Below are 20,651 nucleotides of genomic sequence, written 5' to 3' on the forward strand. Positions count from 1 at the left end.
GAGCTCTGTCTGTATTTAGGAATCTCTACTTTATCAGTTTGTATGAATGTCCATTATCTTCTTCAGTCTATAGCCTACCGTGTCTCTTTCTTTATGAACAGAGGTTCTTACCTGATGAAGTAAAATATATCAGTCTTTGTCTTTATGATCTTTATTCTTAGTGCTTTTGGTGTCCTGTTTAAATCATCTTTTCTACCTTTTGATCCATGAGGGAAGGACTTTGTCTTGTTTGCTCTTGTATCTTGGGCAATACTAGGTCTCAGTATGTATTTGTTGAATAAGTTAATTTCTAATAATATTTACCTTTTTCTTTTTTTTCTGTGTAAATGTTGTCAAAAGTTTGTCTTTTATTAGACTTTTAAATGAATAAACGTGACTTTGCTGATCCTTTCTAATTTTGTTTATTTTATTAATTTTTGTTCTTCACTGTTTCCTTCAACTTTTTTGGAGTTTATTCTGTTTTTTCCCCCTTTTCTTTATTTTAAGCATTTATTTTTAATTGAAGTAATACAAGCATTTAATGAAACTGTATGAGGTTTGCAGTGAACAATGGTGGCTCTTTCCCCCCACCTCCCTCTTCTTTTAGCTGATTATTTGATATATTTGCTTCCATTTCTCCAAGTGACATGTTTGTGTTGCTACCTCTTGACTTTTCAGTTTTAGACATTATGTATTGAATTCTTTCTATACAAAGTGAGGTTTAAACTCAGCCCCTGCCCCTTCAATGACTTAAACTCAGCCCCTGCCCCTTCAATGACTCCTGCTTGTTGGATTTCCATTCGCTGTCCTCTCGGTTGTAGTGTAGCTTTGACTTGGTCAGTAGTCAGTGTTTACATTCTTAAACACTAGTCATAACTGAGCTGTGTCGGAAATTATGACCACTTTTGCTTTCCTAAGCAATGTATTCCTAGAATTCATTGGTTCTTAGTTTAGTTTATATTGATCATTAATTTGATCTCATTACTTCTCTCGTTGTCTTCATCTTTTCTGGAGCCTTCTGACCTCCATTCTAGAAGGCTTGGCCTTCTGCATCTGGTGCCCAACTGGCATGCGAGAATCCCCTTCTATCCTTGGCCATTCACTACGCTGTTCACTGTGTCTTGTGTCTTCTTTCGTGGTTTGCTCTCTCCTTTTGGTGGCATACATCTCCTTGTAGCTTCCTCAGGAAGAATGCAAGGAAATACATATTTTCTACCTGAGCCTGTCTGTCGATGTCTTTTTTACTCCCTGACACTTTATGGATCATTCGACTGGATAGAATTCAGCACTGGAAATCATTTTCCTTCAGAAATTTGACATTACTCCATTGTTTTCTGGACCTTAGGCTGCTGTTAAGAAATCCAAAATCACTCTGTTTCTTAATCATTTGTAACCTGTTTTTCCTCTCTGAAAACTTGCAAGATTTTCTCATTTACTCCAGTGATCTTAAATTTCCCAGTGATGTTCCCTACTGTGGTTCTATTTTTATCCACCGAGCATTGGTGAGCCTTTGGCTGAGCATTTAGTGAAATTTTCCATCTAAAATTCCTGCCCAACCAGGCACGTTGGTTCACACCTGTAATCCCAGCACTTTGGGAGGCCGAGGCAGGTGGATCACTTGAAGTCAGAAGTTCGAGACCAGCCTGGCTGACATGGCAAAACCCCATCTCTATTAAAAATACAAAAGTTAGCCGGGTGTGGTGGCAGGAGCCTGTAATCCCAGCTACTCAGAAGGCTGAGGCACAAGAATCGCTTGAACCCAGGAGGCACTGGTTGCAGTGAGCTGAGATTGCACCACTGCACTTCAGCCTGGCTGGAGTGCCGGGCTGGACAACAGCTGGGCAACAGAGTGAAACTGTGTCTTAAAAAATAAAAATAAATAAGTAAAATAAAATTCCTGCCCATTGACTCTAGGACATTTTTTCTATTATTGTTTGATTTCCACCTTCAGTTTTTTTATTTTTCTCTTTGTGGAATACTTGATACTAATAATGGACACCCTAGACTGGTCTTCTAATTTTCTTATTATCAAAATTCTCATCTTTTATGCACTTTTGTGTATGTGCTTTTTGACGGGTTTCCACAACTTTGTCTTCCAACTCTTCTACTGAGATTTTTAAAATAATTCTTACTCAGCTTCATCAAATTACAATTACATGGAATAAAATTCACCAATTTGAAGTGTAAAATTTGATCAGTTTTGACAAATTTATGCAATTTGTAGCCATCACCAAATCAAGGAAAATAACATTTTTCTTATCCCCCAAAGTTCTGTCTTACTCCTTGGCTGTTAATTCCCTCCCCTACCCGCAGGCCCTGGCAGCGACTAACCTACTTGCTGCCACTGCGAGTGCCCCTCTCCAGGATTTCATGTGAATGGAGCTGCCCAGTGCGTGCTCTTTCTGTCTGGCTTCTTCACTGGCATGATGTCTTTGACACTCATCCCTGTTGTTTCACATGTCAGCAGTTCCTTGCCATTGCTGAGTAGCCTCCCACTGTATGGATGTACCACGGTTTGCTCATCCATTCATCACCAGTGAGGATTTGAGTTGCTTTCAGTTTTGGGCTAAAGCCACTATCAACATTCTTGTGTAAGTTTTTGTGGATAGTTTACATGTTTTTTTGTGGGCATATGTTCTCATTAGGGTAATTGCCTAGGAGTAGGATTGCTGGTTGTATACTAAGTGTGTGTTTAACTCTGTAATAAACTGTGAAACTATTTTCAAAGCAACCATTCCATTCTGTATTCCCACAGCCATGTATATGGGATCTATCTGGTTGCTTCTTATTGCACTGGTTAGGACCTCCTGCACAAAGTTGAGTAGCAGCTGTAGTGGGGTGGCCTTGCCTTCTTCCCTATCTTAGTGGGAAAGCATTCAGCCTTTCACCATTAGTCTGATGTTAGCAGTAGGCTTTTTGTAGATGCTGTCTATTAGGTTGAGGAAGTTTATGCCCATTTCTGGTTTGATGTGAGAGTTTTATCACAAATAGATACCAAATTTTTGTCAAATGTTTTTCTCAAACCTTAAGATGATGCTGTGGTTGATAAAATGAATTACATTGGTTTTTAAGGACCAAGTCAAAGTTGTATTACTGGGATAAGCATAACTTAGTCTTGACTTACTATCCTTTTTAAGTATTGCTGAATTTAATTTGTGAACATTTTGTTAAAGAGTTTGCATTGATATTCATGAGTGATATTAGTCTATAGTTTCCTTTCCTTATAACATCTCTGTCTCTGGTCTCAGAGTAATGTTAGTCTCACAAAATGAATTGGGAAATTTCTCCTTCTGTTTTCTGGGAAAATTTGTGTCAAAATGCTGTTATTTCTTTATTAAATATTTGACAGAACTAGTGAAGTCTTCTGGGCCAGGAGCAGAAGACTTGTGGGACAGTTTTAAACTGCAAATTCAGTTTCTGTGGCTTTCTTCTCTTTGGTGGCTCACAGACTGTAGCCACGGCCTTCCCAAACCCTGATCTCTGTGCCCTGAGTTTGTTGAGACCCCTGGACTCTGTTTTGCTCCTGTGCCATGACCTGGAGTCTGCCTCCAGGGACTAAACTGGGGCATCCGTAGGTCTTACCTGGCTTGTTTCCCTTCTCTCAGGGACCACTGTCCTCCACCACCATTTGTCATTTACCTCAAAACAGTCATTTCATACTTTTTTTCTGGTTTTCTAATTGTTTACAAAAGGAACTCTCTATTTTGTTTTTGAATTCTCTAATCATTTTTAATTTCCAAGAACTCTTGTTTCTCTGAATATTGCCTTTTTCAAAACTAAGCTCTTATTCCTGTTTTACAGTTAAAATATCTTACGTTTAAAGATAACGATTTTCAAAGACATTTTCTTCTCCCATCATTGGGTCCGTTTTCTCTAGTTTTCTTTTTGATGATTTTGGTATTTCTTTCTTGTGAGAAGCTTTCCTCAGCTAGCTAGTAATCCCTCATTGCCTGCCCAGTTAGACAGTGGGAAGACTAACGTCCTTTTTGGACGTTCTGGGTAAGTGGGGCTTCAGTCTTCAACACAGTTCTCCAGCCCCAACACAGTTCTCTGGCCCCAACACAGTTCTCCTGCCCCAACACAGTTCTCTGACCCCAGCACAGTTCTCCAGCCCCAACACAGTTCTCTGGCCCCAGCACAGTTCTCCAGCCCCAACACAGTTCTCTGACCCCAGGCATCTTCAGTCCAGAGCAACTTTGTTTTGCTCTCCTGAAAAGAAAAAAAAAAAGCCTCTAGTCTTTTGCCACCTTGAGAAAGGGCAAATCCCCCAGTTCCCTCGAGTTGGGAAGAGGATCTGGGCACCTAAGGGCAGGGTAAACGGACTTTAAACCAGTCTTTATTTTATTTATTTATTTATTTATTTTTGAGATGGAGTCTCGCTCTGTCGCCCAGGCTGGCATGCAGTGTCATGATCTGGGCTCACTGCAAGCTCCGCCTCCCGGGTTCACACCATTCTCCTGCCTCAGCCTCCCAAGTAGCTGGGACTACAGGTGCCCGCCACCATGCTCAGCTAATTTTTTGTATTTTTTGTTTGTTTGTTTGTTTTTTGAGATGGAATCTCACTCTGTTACCAAGCTGGAGTGCAGTGGCACGATCTCGGCTAACTGCAAGCTCCGCCTCCCGAGTTCAAGCGATTCTCCTGCCTCAGCCTCCCGGGTAGCTGGGACTACAGGCACCTGCCACGACGCCTGGCTAGTTTTTGTGTTTTTAGTAGAGACAGGGTTTCACCGTGTTAGCCAGGATGGTCTCGATCTCTTGACCTCGTGATCCGCCCACGTCTGCCTCCTAAAGTGCTGGGATTACAGGCACGAGCCACCGCGCCTGGCCAATTTTTTGTATTTTTAGTAGAGACGGGGTTTCACTGTGTTAACCGGGATGGTCTTGATCTCCTGACCTCATGATCCGCCTGCCTCGGCCTCCCAAAGTGCTGGGATTATAGGCGTGAGCCACCGCGCCTGGCCCAGTCTTTCTTATTTTGTTCATCCTAACTTCCACTTCCAGATGAAGTTGATGGGACCAATTCTTGAAACTTTAGGTGACTGAGGAGTGAATTGGTCTAGCGTTTGGTCCCTCCCTGGGTGTGACCTCTTGACTACATTATATAGGAGGCTTGGAACATGCTACTTGCATGCCACTTCAAACCCCACATTAAGGATTTTAAAACCATCTTTTTTTTTTTTTTTTTTTTTTTTGGGACGAAGTCTCGCTCTGTCGCCCAGGCTGGAGTGCAGTGGCGCGATCTCGGCTCACTGCAAGCTCTGCCTCCCGGGTTCACGCCATTCTCCTGCCTCAGCCTCCCGAGTAGCTGGGACTACAGGCGCCCGCCACCACGCCCGGCTAATTTTTTGTATTTTTAGTAGAGACGGGGTTTCACCGTGTTAGCCAGGATGGTCTTGATCTCCTGACCTCCAATGCAGGTAGGGGTAGGGCTCCTTAATTTAGCCTACCGTGAAGTGACCTGGGACCCAGTGAGTGTGCCTGAGTTGCTCACACCAGAGTGCTCTTTCGTACTGCAGCCTAAATCAGTGCCAGTAAGACCAGTCTTACTGAACTGGATTAATTCACACCTCAATTAATTTTCAGTGTGGTCAAACCGGGATGCATTTGACTCCCCTCCTGGTAAACTCTTTTTGAAGATGAGTGTTATCATGTAATATAAAATATTTAAAAAGTCAAATAATTACCCTCAAAAAATATTTTAAGTCATGTATTCTCTTATATATAGATGATGTGTTTTTAATCACAATCAATAAAAGGTTTTAACAGATGTCAGTATCCAATAGCTGATAGAAAAGAAAGCTAGAAATTGGTGTTTTTATTGGTTATTTTTGAAAGCCATCTCCTAGATTTTTTAAAGCAAACTTTTTTTGAAGTTTATACAGAAACTGTTTTCTATATACATCTTTATACTAAAAGTAGATAGATCATAAATGTCCAACTCAGTGAATTTTTACTGTTTAAATATATCTGTGTAGTCAGCACTCATATCAAGAAATGTAACATTACCAGCACCCCTTGTAACCACCCAGTCCCCTCGCAGTTTCTTTTGTTGTAAAGGTAACAACTACTCTGGCAATAGATTTGTTTTGCCTGTTTTTAAACTTTAAATCATACAGTATGTACTCTTTCGTGTCTGGCTTCTTGCTTTCAACAGTGTGTCTGAGATTCATCCTTGTTGTCACTTGGAACAATAGTTGGTTCATTCTCATTGCTGTATAATGTTTTGCCATATAAACCTGTCATTATTTGTACATTTTACTGTTGCTACTAGACATTTGGTTTATTTCTAGCTTAGAGCTATTACGAGTAGTACCATTATGAACATTTCTTGTGCAACTTTTAGGAAACATAGGTACACATTTTCCTTGATTAAATAGCTAGGAGTACTATGATTATGCATATGCAAACTCCAACAGACATAGCCAAATAGTTTTCCGAAGTGGTTATACTAATTTATACTCCTACCAGCGAAATGCAAGTTTTCCATATCAACTCTTATACACTTAGTATTATCGTTAAAAAATGTTTTCTACCATTCTAGAGGATGTATGGTTATAACTGAAGTTGGTCTTCTTTCTTTTAGAATTTCAATACCCTCTTTTTTAAAGTATCTATACATCTTTGCCCCACTTCTATTTTGTTGTCTGATCTTTTGTTACTGGCTTATAGGGCTGTATATTTGAAATGCAGAATCCTGTCATATATATGCAAATATTGTTTCCCACTCTGGATAATGATGTCATCTGATAAATAGGAATTCTGAATTTTGAGATACCTGAATTCATCAGAGGTCTTTTTTTTTTCTTTTTCTGCCTATGGTTAATGCTTGTTGTGTTCTATTTAGGACATCTTAAGCCCATGAAGATCTGTGTTTTCCTATAGTAGCTCTAGTATTTTGTCTTAAATACTTAAGTCTACAGTCCATATGGAAGATTGATTACTCATTATTTTCTATAGGGGTATCCAGTTGACCCAGGATCATTTGCTAAAAAGACCATGTTTTCCCCCATTGTACTGCACTGTCACCTTTGTCATATATGAGGTGACTGCATGTACGTGGGTCTGATTCTGGGTTCTATAATCTGTTCCATTGGTCTGTTTGTGTACAGATTTGTTTCTGGACTCTATTCTCTTTCATTCTTTCTGTCTAATCTTATGCCAACACAACATTGCTTTAATTACTCTAGCATTATAATAAGCCTTACACTTGCTGACGTAAATTCTCCAGTTTTGTCCTTTTCTTTTAGAATTTTAGAATTGGCTATTCAATTTTCACAAAATTCCCACTGGAATTTTGATAAGAATTGGGCTGAAAGTGTAGACTAATGGGGGACAATTGAGAATTTGAGGTCAAATGTGTTTATTGGGTTGTTGAGATCATTTCCTTTTTTTTTTTTGAGACGGAGTCTCGCTCTGTTGCCCAGGCTGGAGTGCAGTGGTGCAATCTCGGCTCACTGTAAGCTCCAAATCCTTGGTTCACGCCATTCTGCTGCCTCAGCCTCCCGAGTAGCTGGGACTATAGGCACCCACCACCACGCCTGGCTAATTTTTTGTATTTTTAGTAGAGACGGGGTTTCACCGTGTTAGCCAGGATGGTCTCGATCTCCTGACCTCATGATCCGCCCTCCTCGGCCTCCCAAAGTGCTGGGATTACAGGCATGAGCCACTGTGCCCGGCCCCTTTTTTTCTTTTCTTTTATTTTTTTCTTTCTTTTCTTTTCTTTTCTTTTTTTTTTTTTTTTTTGTTTTTTGAGACAAGTTCTTGCTCTGTTGCTCAGGCTGGAGTGCAATGGTGTGATCATAGTTCACGGCAACCTTGAACACCTGGGCTCATGGCGATCTTCCCACCTCAGCCTCCTGAGTAGCTGGGACTACAGGAACATGTCACCATGCCTCGCTGATTTTTAAAATTTTTTATAGAGACGAGGTTTCACCATATTGCCCAGGCAGGTCTTGGACTCCTAGACTCAAGCGGTCCTCCTGCCTTGGCCTCCCAAAGCACTGGGACTACAAGCATGAGCCACTGTGTCCAGCCCATTCCTCTTCTTTTTTTTTTTTTGAAACGTAGTTTCGCTCTTGTTGCCCAGGCTCGAGTGCAATGGAACGATCTTGGCTCACTGCAACTTCCACCTCCCCGGTTCAAGCGATTCTCCTGCCTCAGCCTCCCGAGTAGTTGGTATTACAGGCATGTGCCACCACGCCTGGCTAATTTTGTATTTTTAGTAGAGACGGGGTTTCTCCTTGGTCAGGCTGGTCACAAACTCCCGACCTCAGGTGATCCACCCGCCTTGGCCCCGCAAAGTTCTGGGATTACAGGCATGAGCCACCACACCTGGCCAGCCCATTCCTTTTCTTAATGGTTTGATTTCTGAGTCATTGAGGGTGCCATATGAACATTTTTCACTATGATTATTGATTTGTCTATTTTTCCTTTTTATTCTATTTTTACTGTATACATTTTTAAAGTTATGTTGTGTGCATACAAATGAAAATTTGTTGTATATTCCTGGAGAATTGACCCTTTTGTCTATATAAAATACCTTAAAGTCTATTTTCTCAAATACTGTGTGATTTGTCTGATATTAGTATGGATATAGCACCTTTCTTTTGTATGATATATCCTTTTTAATTATTTTATTATTTCAGTGTCTACATTTTTGGTATTTCTTTTCTAAATGATACTCAATTATGTTTTATTTGTTCATCCAGTCTCACAATCTTTTTTTTTTTTTTTGAGACAGAGTCTCACTCTGTCGCCAGGCTGGAGTGCAGTTGCACGATCTCAGCTCACTGCAACCTCCGCCTCCTGGGTTCAAGCGATTCTTCTGACTCAGCCTCCCGAGTAGCTGGGATTACAGGTGCCCACCATCACACCCAGCTAATTTTTGTATTTTTAGTAGAGACGGGGTTTCACCACATTGGCCAGGATGGTCTCGATCTCTTGGCCTCGTGATCTGTCCCTCAGCCTCCCAAAGTGCTGGGATTACAGGCAAGAGCCACCACACCTGGCCCACAATCTTAGTTTTTAAAAATAACTTAGGTAAGTTACTATGTATGGGATTTTATATCTACTCTCCTATTATTTATTTTATATTTCACTTACTTGCTTTAAATTCCTTGTCCTTTTTTCCTTCATTCTATTGGATTAAATACTTTTACTGTGCCATTTTTCACTCTGTATTAGCTTGTTAATTCACCTTCTTTACTTAGTCTTTTATTGTTAATGTTAATAAATAACAGCTTATTACTGTCCAAAATAAATTTTTACTTTTAATAAAATTAAAATTATTGTTACAATCTTAAAAATTAACAGCATTTTTGGCCAGGTGTGGTGGCTCACGCCTGTAATCCCAGCATTTTGGGTGGCCAAGGCGGGCGGATTGCCTGAGCTCAGGAGATCACAACCAGCCTGGGCAACATGGTGAAACCCTGTCTCTACTAAAATACAAAAAAAAAATTAGCTGGGCATGGCAGCATGTGCCTGTAGTCCCAGCTACTCAGGAGGCTGAGGCAGGAGAATCGCTTGAATTCGGGAGGCAGAGGTTGCAGTGAGCTGAGATCACCACTGCACTCCAGCCTGGGCAACAGAGCGAGACTCTGTCTCAAAAAAAAAAAAAATTCACAGCATTTTCTTCCTTCTACCTTTATTTTTGCTATGTATTTTAATTCCACATATATTTGCAATCCATTAAGACATTATAATTATTGTCTCATATAATCAATTGTATTTTTGTTTATCCACATATTTAACTTTTCCATTGCTTTTCATGCCTTCTTACATTTTCATATTTCCACATGGAATTATTTTTCTTCTGCCTGGAACACATCTGTGTTTCTTTTAATGTAGATCTGCTGGTGACACCATCTCTGTTTTTATTTGTATGGAAATATCTACTTCATGTTCAATTTTTAGAGATATTTTCTCTGTGTGTTGAATTCTAGCTTGACAGTTCGGTTCTTTCAACGCTTCAGATGTTACTTCATTGTCTTCTGGGTTCCATTGTTTTCATGAAGACACTGCCAGTCTTAGTTTTGCGTTTTCAAAGGTAGTGTATCATTTTTTTTTTCAAGCAACTTTCAAGGTAATCTTCAGTTTTCAGTAGTGCCTAGCTGAGGTGCCTAGGTGAATTTTCTTTGTAGTTATCCTTGGAGTTTATAGCCCTTCTCAGAGTTCATTTTTCAACCTTTTTGTTTTTAAAAAATGTTTAGTTTTTTAGCCATGTTTTACTATGGATATTTTCTGCTTATGTATTTTTGTAGCTCACTATTCCTGTCTTCTGCTATATTTGATATCTTGTTAAAGACTCTACTGAATTCATAATTTCGGTTATTGTATTTCTCAGTTATAGAATTTCCATTTGATTATTCGGTTCCAATTCTTTGTTGTCATTCTCATTCCTGTTTCTTTGAACATATTAATCACAGTTATTTTAAGGTTCCCATCTGATAACTCTGGTATCTGTGTTCTACGGTTCTTTTTCTATTGTCTGTTTTTCCCTCTTCATTCAATTTCTTAGCACAGCTGGCCTTTTTTTATTGCATCCCTGACACTATGTGTGAAGGAGAGCAGAGGCTCTAGATGTTGTTCTTCCAGAGAAGATTTAACTTCCCTGGTAGCAGCTAGAGTGCAAGCAAACCATCTTAGTCCAGCCAAGGCCTGTAATAGCTGGAGGTTGGTCGCAATATTTGTAAAGCTATGTCAACTGCTCATTTGCCCGTACTACTAGTTTTGTAGCCCTGCAGGAGTCCCAGCTGAGAGCTTCACATGTTTATTATCACCTCTCCTTGGAAGGTCCTGGTTCTGTTGTACAAAAAGACTAGAAAATTCTGGATTTCTGCTTAACTTTAATCTTTTGCCCTGTAAAGCTTAAGAATTCAATAAAATGTTTGAGTAACAAGCCACTGAGTATTGGGATCACCTCTCTATATTTTCATTCTCTCCCAAATATTAGACTATAAAGTCTGCCTGGGTGACATCTGATGCCTTCAGACAGATAACTTTTTCCAATTCAGATTTTCTAGTTGTTTTCTGCAGAAATGTTAGTCTGCCACAGGCTACTCTATTTGGGCCAGAAGTGGAAGTCAGTCCTTAACATTTTGACATTTGGCAATACCGATGTTTAACTTTGACCATTCTTTGTTTTGAACAAGGATATATTATTCTGAGCTCAACAGGATTTTAGTCTTGAAATGTGCCTGTTTACTTTTCTTTTCCTAATAAGTAAAGAGGTTTGTTTCTTTGATTCTAAAATGATACCAAGAGTACCTTTCTGTACAAGATTTTCTGCAGCGAGTGGGGAAAGGAGGTAATAAGGATGGTTTGTTCTTGATGAGATTTCTCGTGAATTTTGCATCGTCTGTGTTTGGAATCTAGCCCTTAGTTTTACATTTTAGGCCCTCTCCTGTTTGCCCTGAGAATACTTGCCGGCAGTGCTTGCAGCTGCAGCGTTTATCCTGAGATAACTTTGCCACAAAATACCTCATGGCACATTTCCCTCCCACGGGTGTCACATTATTCATATGGGTTTGGAGACATTCCTTCCTCACCAGCAATAGGAGGTCCTTATTTTTTTAGTAGATATGAGCGTTTCACACAGCCTGTACAGTGGCCTAGCTTTTTATTATTCATCTGAATGCTCAAATGAGCCTATATCTTGATTTTAGTATTTACTCTAGAGTCAAGGTTTTTTCCTACCAAGTGTTGACTGCCATTTTCAGTGGTTTCTTAAGGCCACGTCTGGATTGTTTTAAAAATCATCTCATTTGAATAGACAGGGTACTTTTCTTGTCTGTTAGCATCATGTGGTCTTTATCAGGTTTTTCTTTTTCTTTTTTTTTTTTTTTTTGAGGCTTAGAAAATCAGATAACTTCTCTATTATCACAAAGAAAATATGTGTTGTACTCAATTCTAACCCAGGCCTGTGACTTTTCTTTTTTTTTTTTTTTTTGAGACGGAGTCTCACTCTGTCACCCAGGCTGGAGTGCAGTGGCACGATCTCGGCTCACTTCAAGCTCTGCCTCCCGGGTTCACGCCATTCTCCTGCCTCAGCCTCCTGAGTAGCTGGGACTACAGGCTCCCACCACCACACCCGGCTAATTTTTTGTATTTTTAGTACAGATGGGGTTTCACCGTGTTAACCAGGATGGTCTCGATCTCCTGACCTCGTGATCCACCCGCCTCTGCCTCCCAAAGTGCTGGGATTACAGGCGTGAGCCACCACGCCCAGCCACCTGTGACTTCTAAGATCATGCTTCCAAGCTCTCCTGCCTCATACATTATACATGAGATCAACCCCTGCTGTAGTCCCCTGTTCACCCCTCTTTTCTGTCCTTTCTTCTTGTTACTTCAGAAAATCTTCAAACTTGAAATCTTTCTGTTAGCATTATGAAGAGGCTCATCATCTTGCCCCATCCAAATGTTTTATAGGGTAAAATGGACATTTTTATTTTTAATGTCTTTCAGACTGGATGACTATGCCTGCCAGTAAGAAATCTACTCTCAAGGCAGAGATTCCTGAAGAAGAATTGGATCAATGGACAATAAAGGAAAGATTCAGTAGCAGTAGTCACTGGAAGTGTGCTAGCCTGCTGGAGTGGCAATGTGGAGGCCAGGAGATCAGTTTGCAGCGAGTGGTACTCACTCACCCCAACACCCCATCACAGGAATGTGATGAATCTGGGAGCACTATGAGCTCATCTCTTCACAGTGCTCAGAGTCAGGGATTTCAACCTGGCAAAAATGCCTTTGAGTGTAGTGAGTGTGGAAAAGTCTTCTCTAAGAGTTCAACTCTTAATAAACATCAGAAAATTCATACTGAAAAAAACGCAAATCAGAAAATTCATATTAAGGAGAAAAGATATGAATGTAGAGAATGTGGGAAGGCCTTTCACCAGAGTACACACCTTATCCATCACCAAAGAATTCACACTGGCGAGAAACCCTATGAATGTAAGGAATGTGGCAAGGCCTTCTCAGTGAGCTCCTCACTTACGTACCATCAGAAAATTCATACTGGAGAGAAGCCTTTTGAATGCAACTTATGTGGAAAAGCTTTTATCCGAAATATACACCTTGCCCATCATCATAGAATACATACTGGAGAGAAACCTTTTAAATGTAACATTTGTGAAAAAGCCTTTGTGTGCAGGGCACATCTTACCAAACACCAGAATATCCACAGTGGAGAGAAACCCTATAAATGTAATGAATGTGGAAAAGCCTTTAATCAGAGTACAAGTTTTCTTCAGCATCAGAGAATTCACACTGGAGAGAAACCCTTTGAATGTAATGAATGTGGGAAGGCCTTCAGGGTGAACTCTTCCCTTACTGAACATCAGAGAATTCATACTGGAGAGAAACCTTATAAATGTAATGAATGTGGGAAAGCTTTCAGGGATAATTCATCCTTTGCACGACATCGGAAAATTCATACTGGAGAGAAACCTTACAGATGTGGCTTGTGTGAGAAAGCCTTTAGGGACCAATCAGCACTAGCCCAACATCAGAGAATTCATACTGGGGAAAAACCTTATACATGTAACATATGTGAAAAAGCCTTCAGTGACCATTCAGCCCTTACCCAACATAAGAGAATTCATACTAGAGAAAAACCTTACAAATGTAAAATCTGTGGGAAAGCCTTTATCCGAAGCACCCACCTGACTCAACATCAGAGGATTCACACAGGAGAGAAACCCTATAAATGTAATAAATGTGGGAAAGCTTTTAACCAGACTGCAAACCTCATTCAGCATCAGAGACATCATATTGGAGAGAAGTGATATGAATGCAGTTTGTATGGAAGACCTTTGAGACTGAGTAGATTAATTATTGAATGTAAGATAATCCATTCTAGAGAATAACTATGAAAGCTTACATCATGATAGTCACTTTATTTACTGAGGGTCAGGTTTCACAGTGTCATGGGGTTTGGGCATTTAAGAATGGCAAACACTCGGCTGGGTGCGGTGGCTCACACCTGTAATCCCAGCACTTTGGGAGGCCGAGGTGGGCGGATCACGAGGTCAGGAGATCGAGACCATCCTGGCTAACAGGGTGAAACCCCGTCTCTACTAAAAATATAAAAAATTAGTCGGGCGTGGTCGTGGGCGCCTGTAGTCCCAGCTACTCGGGAGGCTGAGGCAGGAGAATGGCGTGAACCTGGGAGGCAGAGGTTGCAGTGAGCTGAGATCGTGCCGCTGCACTCCAGCCTGGGCAACAGAGCAAGACTCTGTTTCAAAAAAAAAAAAAAGAAGAAGAATGGCAAACACTCCTCATTCTTTAATACTGCCTCAAATAGCAGTACTGTTTGATTCGTCTGAATTACCAAGTATCAGAACCAAAATGGAGCTTCACTAACAGCATTAAAATTGGTTTATCAAATTACATTTTGACTATTAGAGAAACTGAAATTGTAAAAATTAAAGTTGAAAAGCAAAGGAACAAAAAGGTAAAATGGCCTACAAGCATTTCACTCTACTAGATTCTCTTACATAAGAGAGTTGCCAGCTTTAATGGAAGCCTTAGTCCTCTCCTCACCCACACTACTGACACCCAGTGTAGAGAAAGTGCATCATCCACACTTATTTAAATCATGCTTCCTGCCTTCTGCTTCAAACCATCCATTGTCAGATCTCTCTGGTCTGTGTGTCCACTGGCTTCATCCCTGTAGAATCCCTGTGAGATGATTCATTTGCCCCAAATGACCCTCTTCTGACTTAGCAACTCCTAACTCTCTGCATGTGCCACCTATCACTGCCCCTATGGGGAGTGTGGTGATCTGGTCTCAGGCACAGTCCATGATGTTGAATATCACACCCAAATCCAGTCTTCAGAACTTGGTATCTCTGTCCAGAAGGCACAACTTGATCAAAATTCTTGAGTTATGCATTTCCTCTGGGCTTCAGCTTGACTGATCCTGGGATGGTACCTGAAGGAGGGGCTTTCCTTGTGCTGCCTTTACCCTCCAATTGTTCTGTACTTAGGGACTGTACACATCAGTCAGGGACTTGCTCAGTTTCAGGCGCAATGATCCCACCCACTTAAGTTGTAGTATTCCCAATCACCTCCATCTGTCGCTGCCCATTTCTCCATGTGCAATTGATATAAGAGGTGAAAGCCCCAAGGCCAGTTCTCGGAATGCTCTGACCCACTCTCTTCCCCCGGCTGGACAGTCCACTGTGTCCACTGCATTAGAGTACATTTACTACTCCCAGGATAAACTGCTGCATCCTGGTCCTCCCCCTGCCTTTTCTAGGTTTCTGGAGGTAGTAATTCTATATTCATAGGAAAGCAGACAGCTTTGAATTTCTACTTTTGCATTTGGAAGTGGTCATTTCCTCTCCTCCACCTGGGCCTTCCACTATTTAAAGACTCATGCTGACAGTGGTGAGAAAAATGTTGAGTAATTCCATGAGTCAAGAAGTGGCCACTAGCAGCATTGATATTCTCTGGCAAGGGCCATGTCCTTGTTCAAGAGTTTGAGTGGCACAGTAGTCCTGCAGGTATGGTTCCTTTACCCTCTTTTGTTTTTTGTTTTTTTGTTTTTTTGCTTTTTTTGAGACAATGTCTTGCTCTGTTGCCCAGGCTGGAGTGCAGTGGCACGATCTCGGCTCACTGTAACTTCCACCTCCTGGGTTCAAGTGATTCTCCTGCCTCAGCCTCCCGAGTAGCTGGGATTACAGGCATCCACCACCATACCCAGCTAATTTTTTGTATTTTTAGTAGAGATAGGGTTTCACTATGTTGGCCAGGCTGGTCTCAAACTCCTGACCTCGTGATCCGCCCACCTCAGCCTCCCAAAGTGCTGGGATTACAGGCGTGAGCCACCGCGCCTGGCCACCTTCCACATCTTTAATCCTTCAGTGCTTTCAGTAGAAATCACACAGATAAGTAACATCTGTGCATAACACACACACACAGCCTCTGGGGGCCTTCTCCCTTTCCCTACCATAAGGAATGGAGGAACCTGCACTACTGCAAGCTGGAACATATCGTGCAATGAAGATGGGAGGCCAAGCAAATTGTTCTGGAAAGTGAAGTGGCAAGTTCCTGGTCTGTGGAAGTGCTGTCCGTCAAGTTGAGTAACCTCCTGACCCCTCAGAATGCAGCATCTCACCCCCATGTTACAGAAGAGGATATTCTATATCATGGTAGAACTCAGTGGGCTCTGGGTTGCAACACAGACTTGGAAGCTTCCAGCAGCTTCAAAGTCCAAGTAATCTAAATTCAGCCTTCATTTAATAAAGGCCACCTTTGTGGGCCAGCATCTTCTGTTAGCTGATCAGCAATTCAGACTTTCTTCCCTATTAAGCTGCATGTGAAGCAGTATTTCAAGAGGTTTCTTGGGATTGCCTGTGTCCCATGTCCTCAGAAGTTCATCTGCAGCTTCATGCGGCTGACACCCTCAGATTCCAGAGTAAACCTGAAAAAACCATGTTCACTGCTACAGATGTCTGCCTTCACCCCTATCCCTGTAATGTGCCAGGTCTTAACTACCACCCCCTTACCTTGAATCCCTGAGAAGCACGTTTCTAAGCTGAGTTGATTGGTTTGTTTTGTCTATTTTTAATGAATGCATGAGAACTACCACTACTTGGTGTGTGCCTACAGTTGAGCCAGGGCCAAGGCCTGCAGCCAGCTCAAGAGTCTCATTCATCTCAGCCGCAGCTCCAGGAACTATGCATTCAGCAGCATTAAGTGCAGCCTGAAGGCTCTCCCATCTGAGAAGACAGTGCACTCTCCTTGAGTTCACCTCCCGTCAGGCTTAAGTTTTCATGAAATTAGTCCTCCAAGATGCCTGTTCACTCATCCCTGTCTGGGAAGGCAAAAAGTAAGTCATTGGCCTATTAGATATGCCCAGGCTGACTTGAATATATTTATGGTACTAGTACTTGGCCAGGCAGTGGCTTTATTTATTCTACTGTAGGATTACGAGCTTACTACATGGCCTTCTCAACTAGGGCAGTAGACATTGCCTGGGTCCTAGTCATACTTTTCTCACGTGGATGATGTTGCTCTCTACCTGGGGAATTCTAATCTGCCCCGGCTCAACCCCTAAAAATACATTTCTGAGGACCCTGCAGTAAGACTTCCTCAGCCACAATCTTCTCTACCAGCTGATCTGTGTAGTGTTAGACATTTCAGTAGTTACTGAGAGGGAGTTTTCTGCACCCCACCTTCAGCTGGGTTAATCCCCAAAGAACCACTGTTTCCTAGGAAGAACAGTTGATTCCATACCTTGCTTTTCTAGTCCTAACGGCCATGTCGACATATCCAGCTGTGACAAGATGAAGGACCACGATTTGGGACTCTTCAGGGACAGACTTGGCCACCTGGTGATGTGCCACCTTCAGCAGCTCTGTCTTCACACGTCCAGCCTGCACCTGCTTCATGCAGTGCACAAGACTGTTCTGGCACACCATGACCATGACCTTCACACGAGGCCAGTCTCCCCGACCATGACCTTCACACGAGGCCAGTCTCCCCGACCATGACCTTCACACGAGGCCAGTCTCCCCGACCATGACCTTCACACGAGGCCAGTCTCCCCGACCATGACCTTCACACGAGGCCAGTCTCCCCGACCATGACCTTCACACGAGGCCAGTCTCCCCGACCATGACCTTCACACGAGGCCAGTCTCCGCGACCATGACCTTCACACGAGGCCAGTCTCCCCGACCATGACCTTCACACGAGGCCAGTCTCCCCGACCATGACCTTCACACGAGGCCAGTCTCCCCGACCATGACCTTCACACGAGGCCAGTCTCCCCGACCATGACCTTCACACGAGGCCAGTCTCCCCGACCATGACCTTCACACGAGGCCAGTCTCCCCGACCATGACCTTCACACGAGGCCAGTCTCCGCGACCATGACCTTCACACGAGGCCAGTCTCCCCGACCATGACCTTCACACGAGGCCAGTCTCCGCGACCATGACCTTCACACGAGGCCAGTCTCCGCGACCATGACCTTCACACGAGGCCAGTCTCCCCGACCATGACCTTCACACGAGGCCAGTCTCCCCGACCATGACCTTCACACGAGGCCAGTCTCCCCGACCATGACCTTCACACGAGGCCAGTCTCCCCGACCATGACCTTCACACGAGGCCAGTCTCCCCGCCCATGACCTTCACACGAGGCCAGTCTCCCCGACCATGACCTTCACACGAGGCCAGTCTCCCCGCCCATGACCTTCACATGAGGCCAGTCTCCCCGCCCTCACCTGGGCCGTAGAGAAAGGTAAGAGCCCGAGAAGCAGCTCCTGACCTCTCCTCCCACCTCAGAGCCTTCTGAGACCCGTCACGGTGCCAGCTCCACTCTGCCCAGTTTGAGGAGGGAATTAGCATCTAGACTGACAGGTTCTTCATTTCTGTGGGCTTCTGGGAACAGCCACTGAAACTGCCTCTTCATTACTGAAAAAAAAGTTGCTTCGGATTTCCCCTTTCAGATTCCTCTGCCCATCTCCTGCCGGGTGCCCCTCGTCTCCAGCAGACTGATTTGTCATCTGAGTTCTTTCTCCCTGCCTGCCTGTTTGCCTAGCTTTGATGGCGGCCTCTCTAAGACGTTACCTTCCTCCATATTCACTAACTGCTTCTAGAACAGCATTTGTCCCTGCAGCAGACTCAGGCTTCCAGGTTACTGTGCCCGAGCCTCAGAGTCTTGGAACAAAATTGCTTTAAACTGAATGCTTTTGGTGGAGAAAACAATTTAATTCAAAATTAATCCAAGAACGCCATAGCCTCCCCCTATCTGATTCCTCTCCTTTCCTTTGCACTTTGCCCCACCCTCCCCTGTAGCACTGGCTTAGTCGGCAGTACAACATGGAGACATCAATCTCTCACCCTCCTCTGTCTCACAGTTGGAGGTCTCCCTGCTTCTTGGCCCACCTCAACTCCTGCTAAATATATCTTTGGCAATTTAAATATTTTTATAACAGTTTGTGAAGGGAAAAGAACGCAAGGCTTGGTTGCTTCTGATCACTCAAGGACCTCTCGGCAGTGCTGATGGTCCTATTCTGCAGGTGCCAGCACCGGGTGGTACTCACACTCCCTGTGTTCCGTCTGCCACCCTGTGTACCACATGTCACTGTCTTTTTTTTCTTTCTTCCAAGCAATTCTCCTGCCTCAGCCTCCCAAGTAGCTGGGATTACAGGTGCCCACCACCATGCCCGGCTAATTTTTGTATTTTTAGTAGAGACGGGATTTCACCATGTTGGTCAGGCTGGTCTTGAACTCCTGACCTCATGATCCACTTGCTTTGGCCACGTCACTATCCTTAAAAAATTGTTGACAATAGTTATTCATCAGTGTGTCTTTCTGAAAATAAAATGAGAAAAGTGCCCAGTTTCTAAGGTGTACAAGTTGCATTTTTGTCACCTGGTTATCTAGATGACACTAATACATGGCCAAAACCATTCCAAGTGTTTCTCTCTGTAGCCAGCCTGGCCCGAGCCCCCCACAATGACCATCGAAACCCCACGTGGTCCTGGAAAGCAGCGTGTTCATGCTGTGGAATGTAAAGAGCTGGACGCCATCACCGGGGCTAACGGTTCACATGTGAGGGCATGTCTGGCACCAGATGCTACTGTAAGAACTTTGCGTATATTCATTCATTTAATCCTCACAGTTGCGTGAAACCATTACTTCCATCCTGTTTTGTATTGTTATGAGGTAGTCAATGAGATGGAGCCAAAAGAGGCAGAGGAGAGGCTCAGGATAACAAATGTACTCACTATTCCTGGAGACAGGAGGCAGGGCAGGCCACACAGGGCCATGTGGGCGAGGCACCTGAGTGTTCAGGAGGCAGAAGACAGGAGTCGGCAGGGAGTAGGGGGAAGCATGAAGCCTGGGCCTTTCTTTGGGTGTCTGAGGGAAAGGCAGGGTGGGTGAATGGTTTAGACTGGCTAGTTTGTGTCATTTCAGTAAGCTCTAAGCCATAAGGATGGGGGTGTCCCTAGGTGCCTGGTGCTCGGCCCTGGGGTGATGAAGGCAGAGGAATGTTACTTCTAGGGTGTGTGGGCCTGAGAGAGGAGGCCTGGCTCTGGCTGGTTACTGCATATCAAAGACGTGCCCAGCTCAGTCTTTGCTGTCTCTTAAGAACTGGCCAGCCCCAGCTGGGCGCGGTGGCCATGCCTGTAATCCCAGCACTTTGGGAGGCGGAGACGGGCAGATCACGAGGTCAGGAGATCGAGACCATCCTGACTAACACGGTGAAACCCCATCTCTACTAAAAAAAAAATACAAAAATTAGCCGTGTGTGGTGGCGGGCGCATGTAGTCCCAGCTACTCGGGAGGCTGAGGCAGGAGAATGGCGTGAACCCAGGAGGTGGAGCTTGCAGTGAGCCGAGATGGCACCACTGCACTCCAGGCTGGGCAGCGAGACTCCATCTGAAAAAAAAAAAAAAAAAGAAGAAGAACTGGCCAGCTCCAGGAAGGGCAGCTCTGTCTGTCCCCAGCCAAAAGGTTTGTTTTTTGTTTGTTTGTTTGTTTTTTGAGATGGAGTTTCACTCTGTCACCCAGTCTGGAGCACAGTGGTACAATCTCGGCTCCCTGTAAACTCAGCCTCCCGGGTTCAAGTGATTCTCCTGCTTCAGCCTCCCTAGTAGTTGGGATTACAGGCATGCACCACCACACCTGGCTAATTTTTTGTATTTTTGTAGCGATG

The 20,651-nt window shown here is 43.4% G+C and overlaps 1 protein-coding gene across 6 annotated transcripts in view; it reads left to right on the forward strand.

The window, feature by feature from the left end:
* Positions 1-19,333, forward strand: part of ZNF454 (zinc finger protein 454) — a 30,198-nt gene extending 10,865 nt beyond the window's left edge. For 5 of the 6 annotated variants that reach the window (XM_054487655.2, XM_054487656.2, XM_054487652.2 and 2 more), the window contains one exon: positions 12,442-19,333. In XM_054487655.2, the coding sequence (XP_054343630.1) occupies positions 12,442-13,760 (1,319 nt within the window). In that variant the 3' untranslated portion in view covers positions 13,761-19,333. Of the gene's footprint in view, positions 1-8,789; positions 9,019-12,441 lie in introns of those variants that run through there. The other variant, XM_063665667.1, reaches the window with a different exon arrangement.
* The last annotated feature ends 1,318 nt before the right edge of the window (positions 19,334-20,651 follow it).

Source organism: Pongo pygmaeus, chromosome 4 (assembly GCF_028885625.2).
Source record: "Pongo pygmaeus isolate AG05252 chromosome 4, NHGRI_mPonPyg2-v2.0_pri, whole genome shotgun sequence".
Taxonomy (NCBI): Eukaryota; Metazoa; Chordata; class Mammalia; order Primates; family Hominidae; genus Pongo; species Pongo pygmaeus.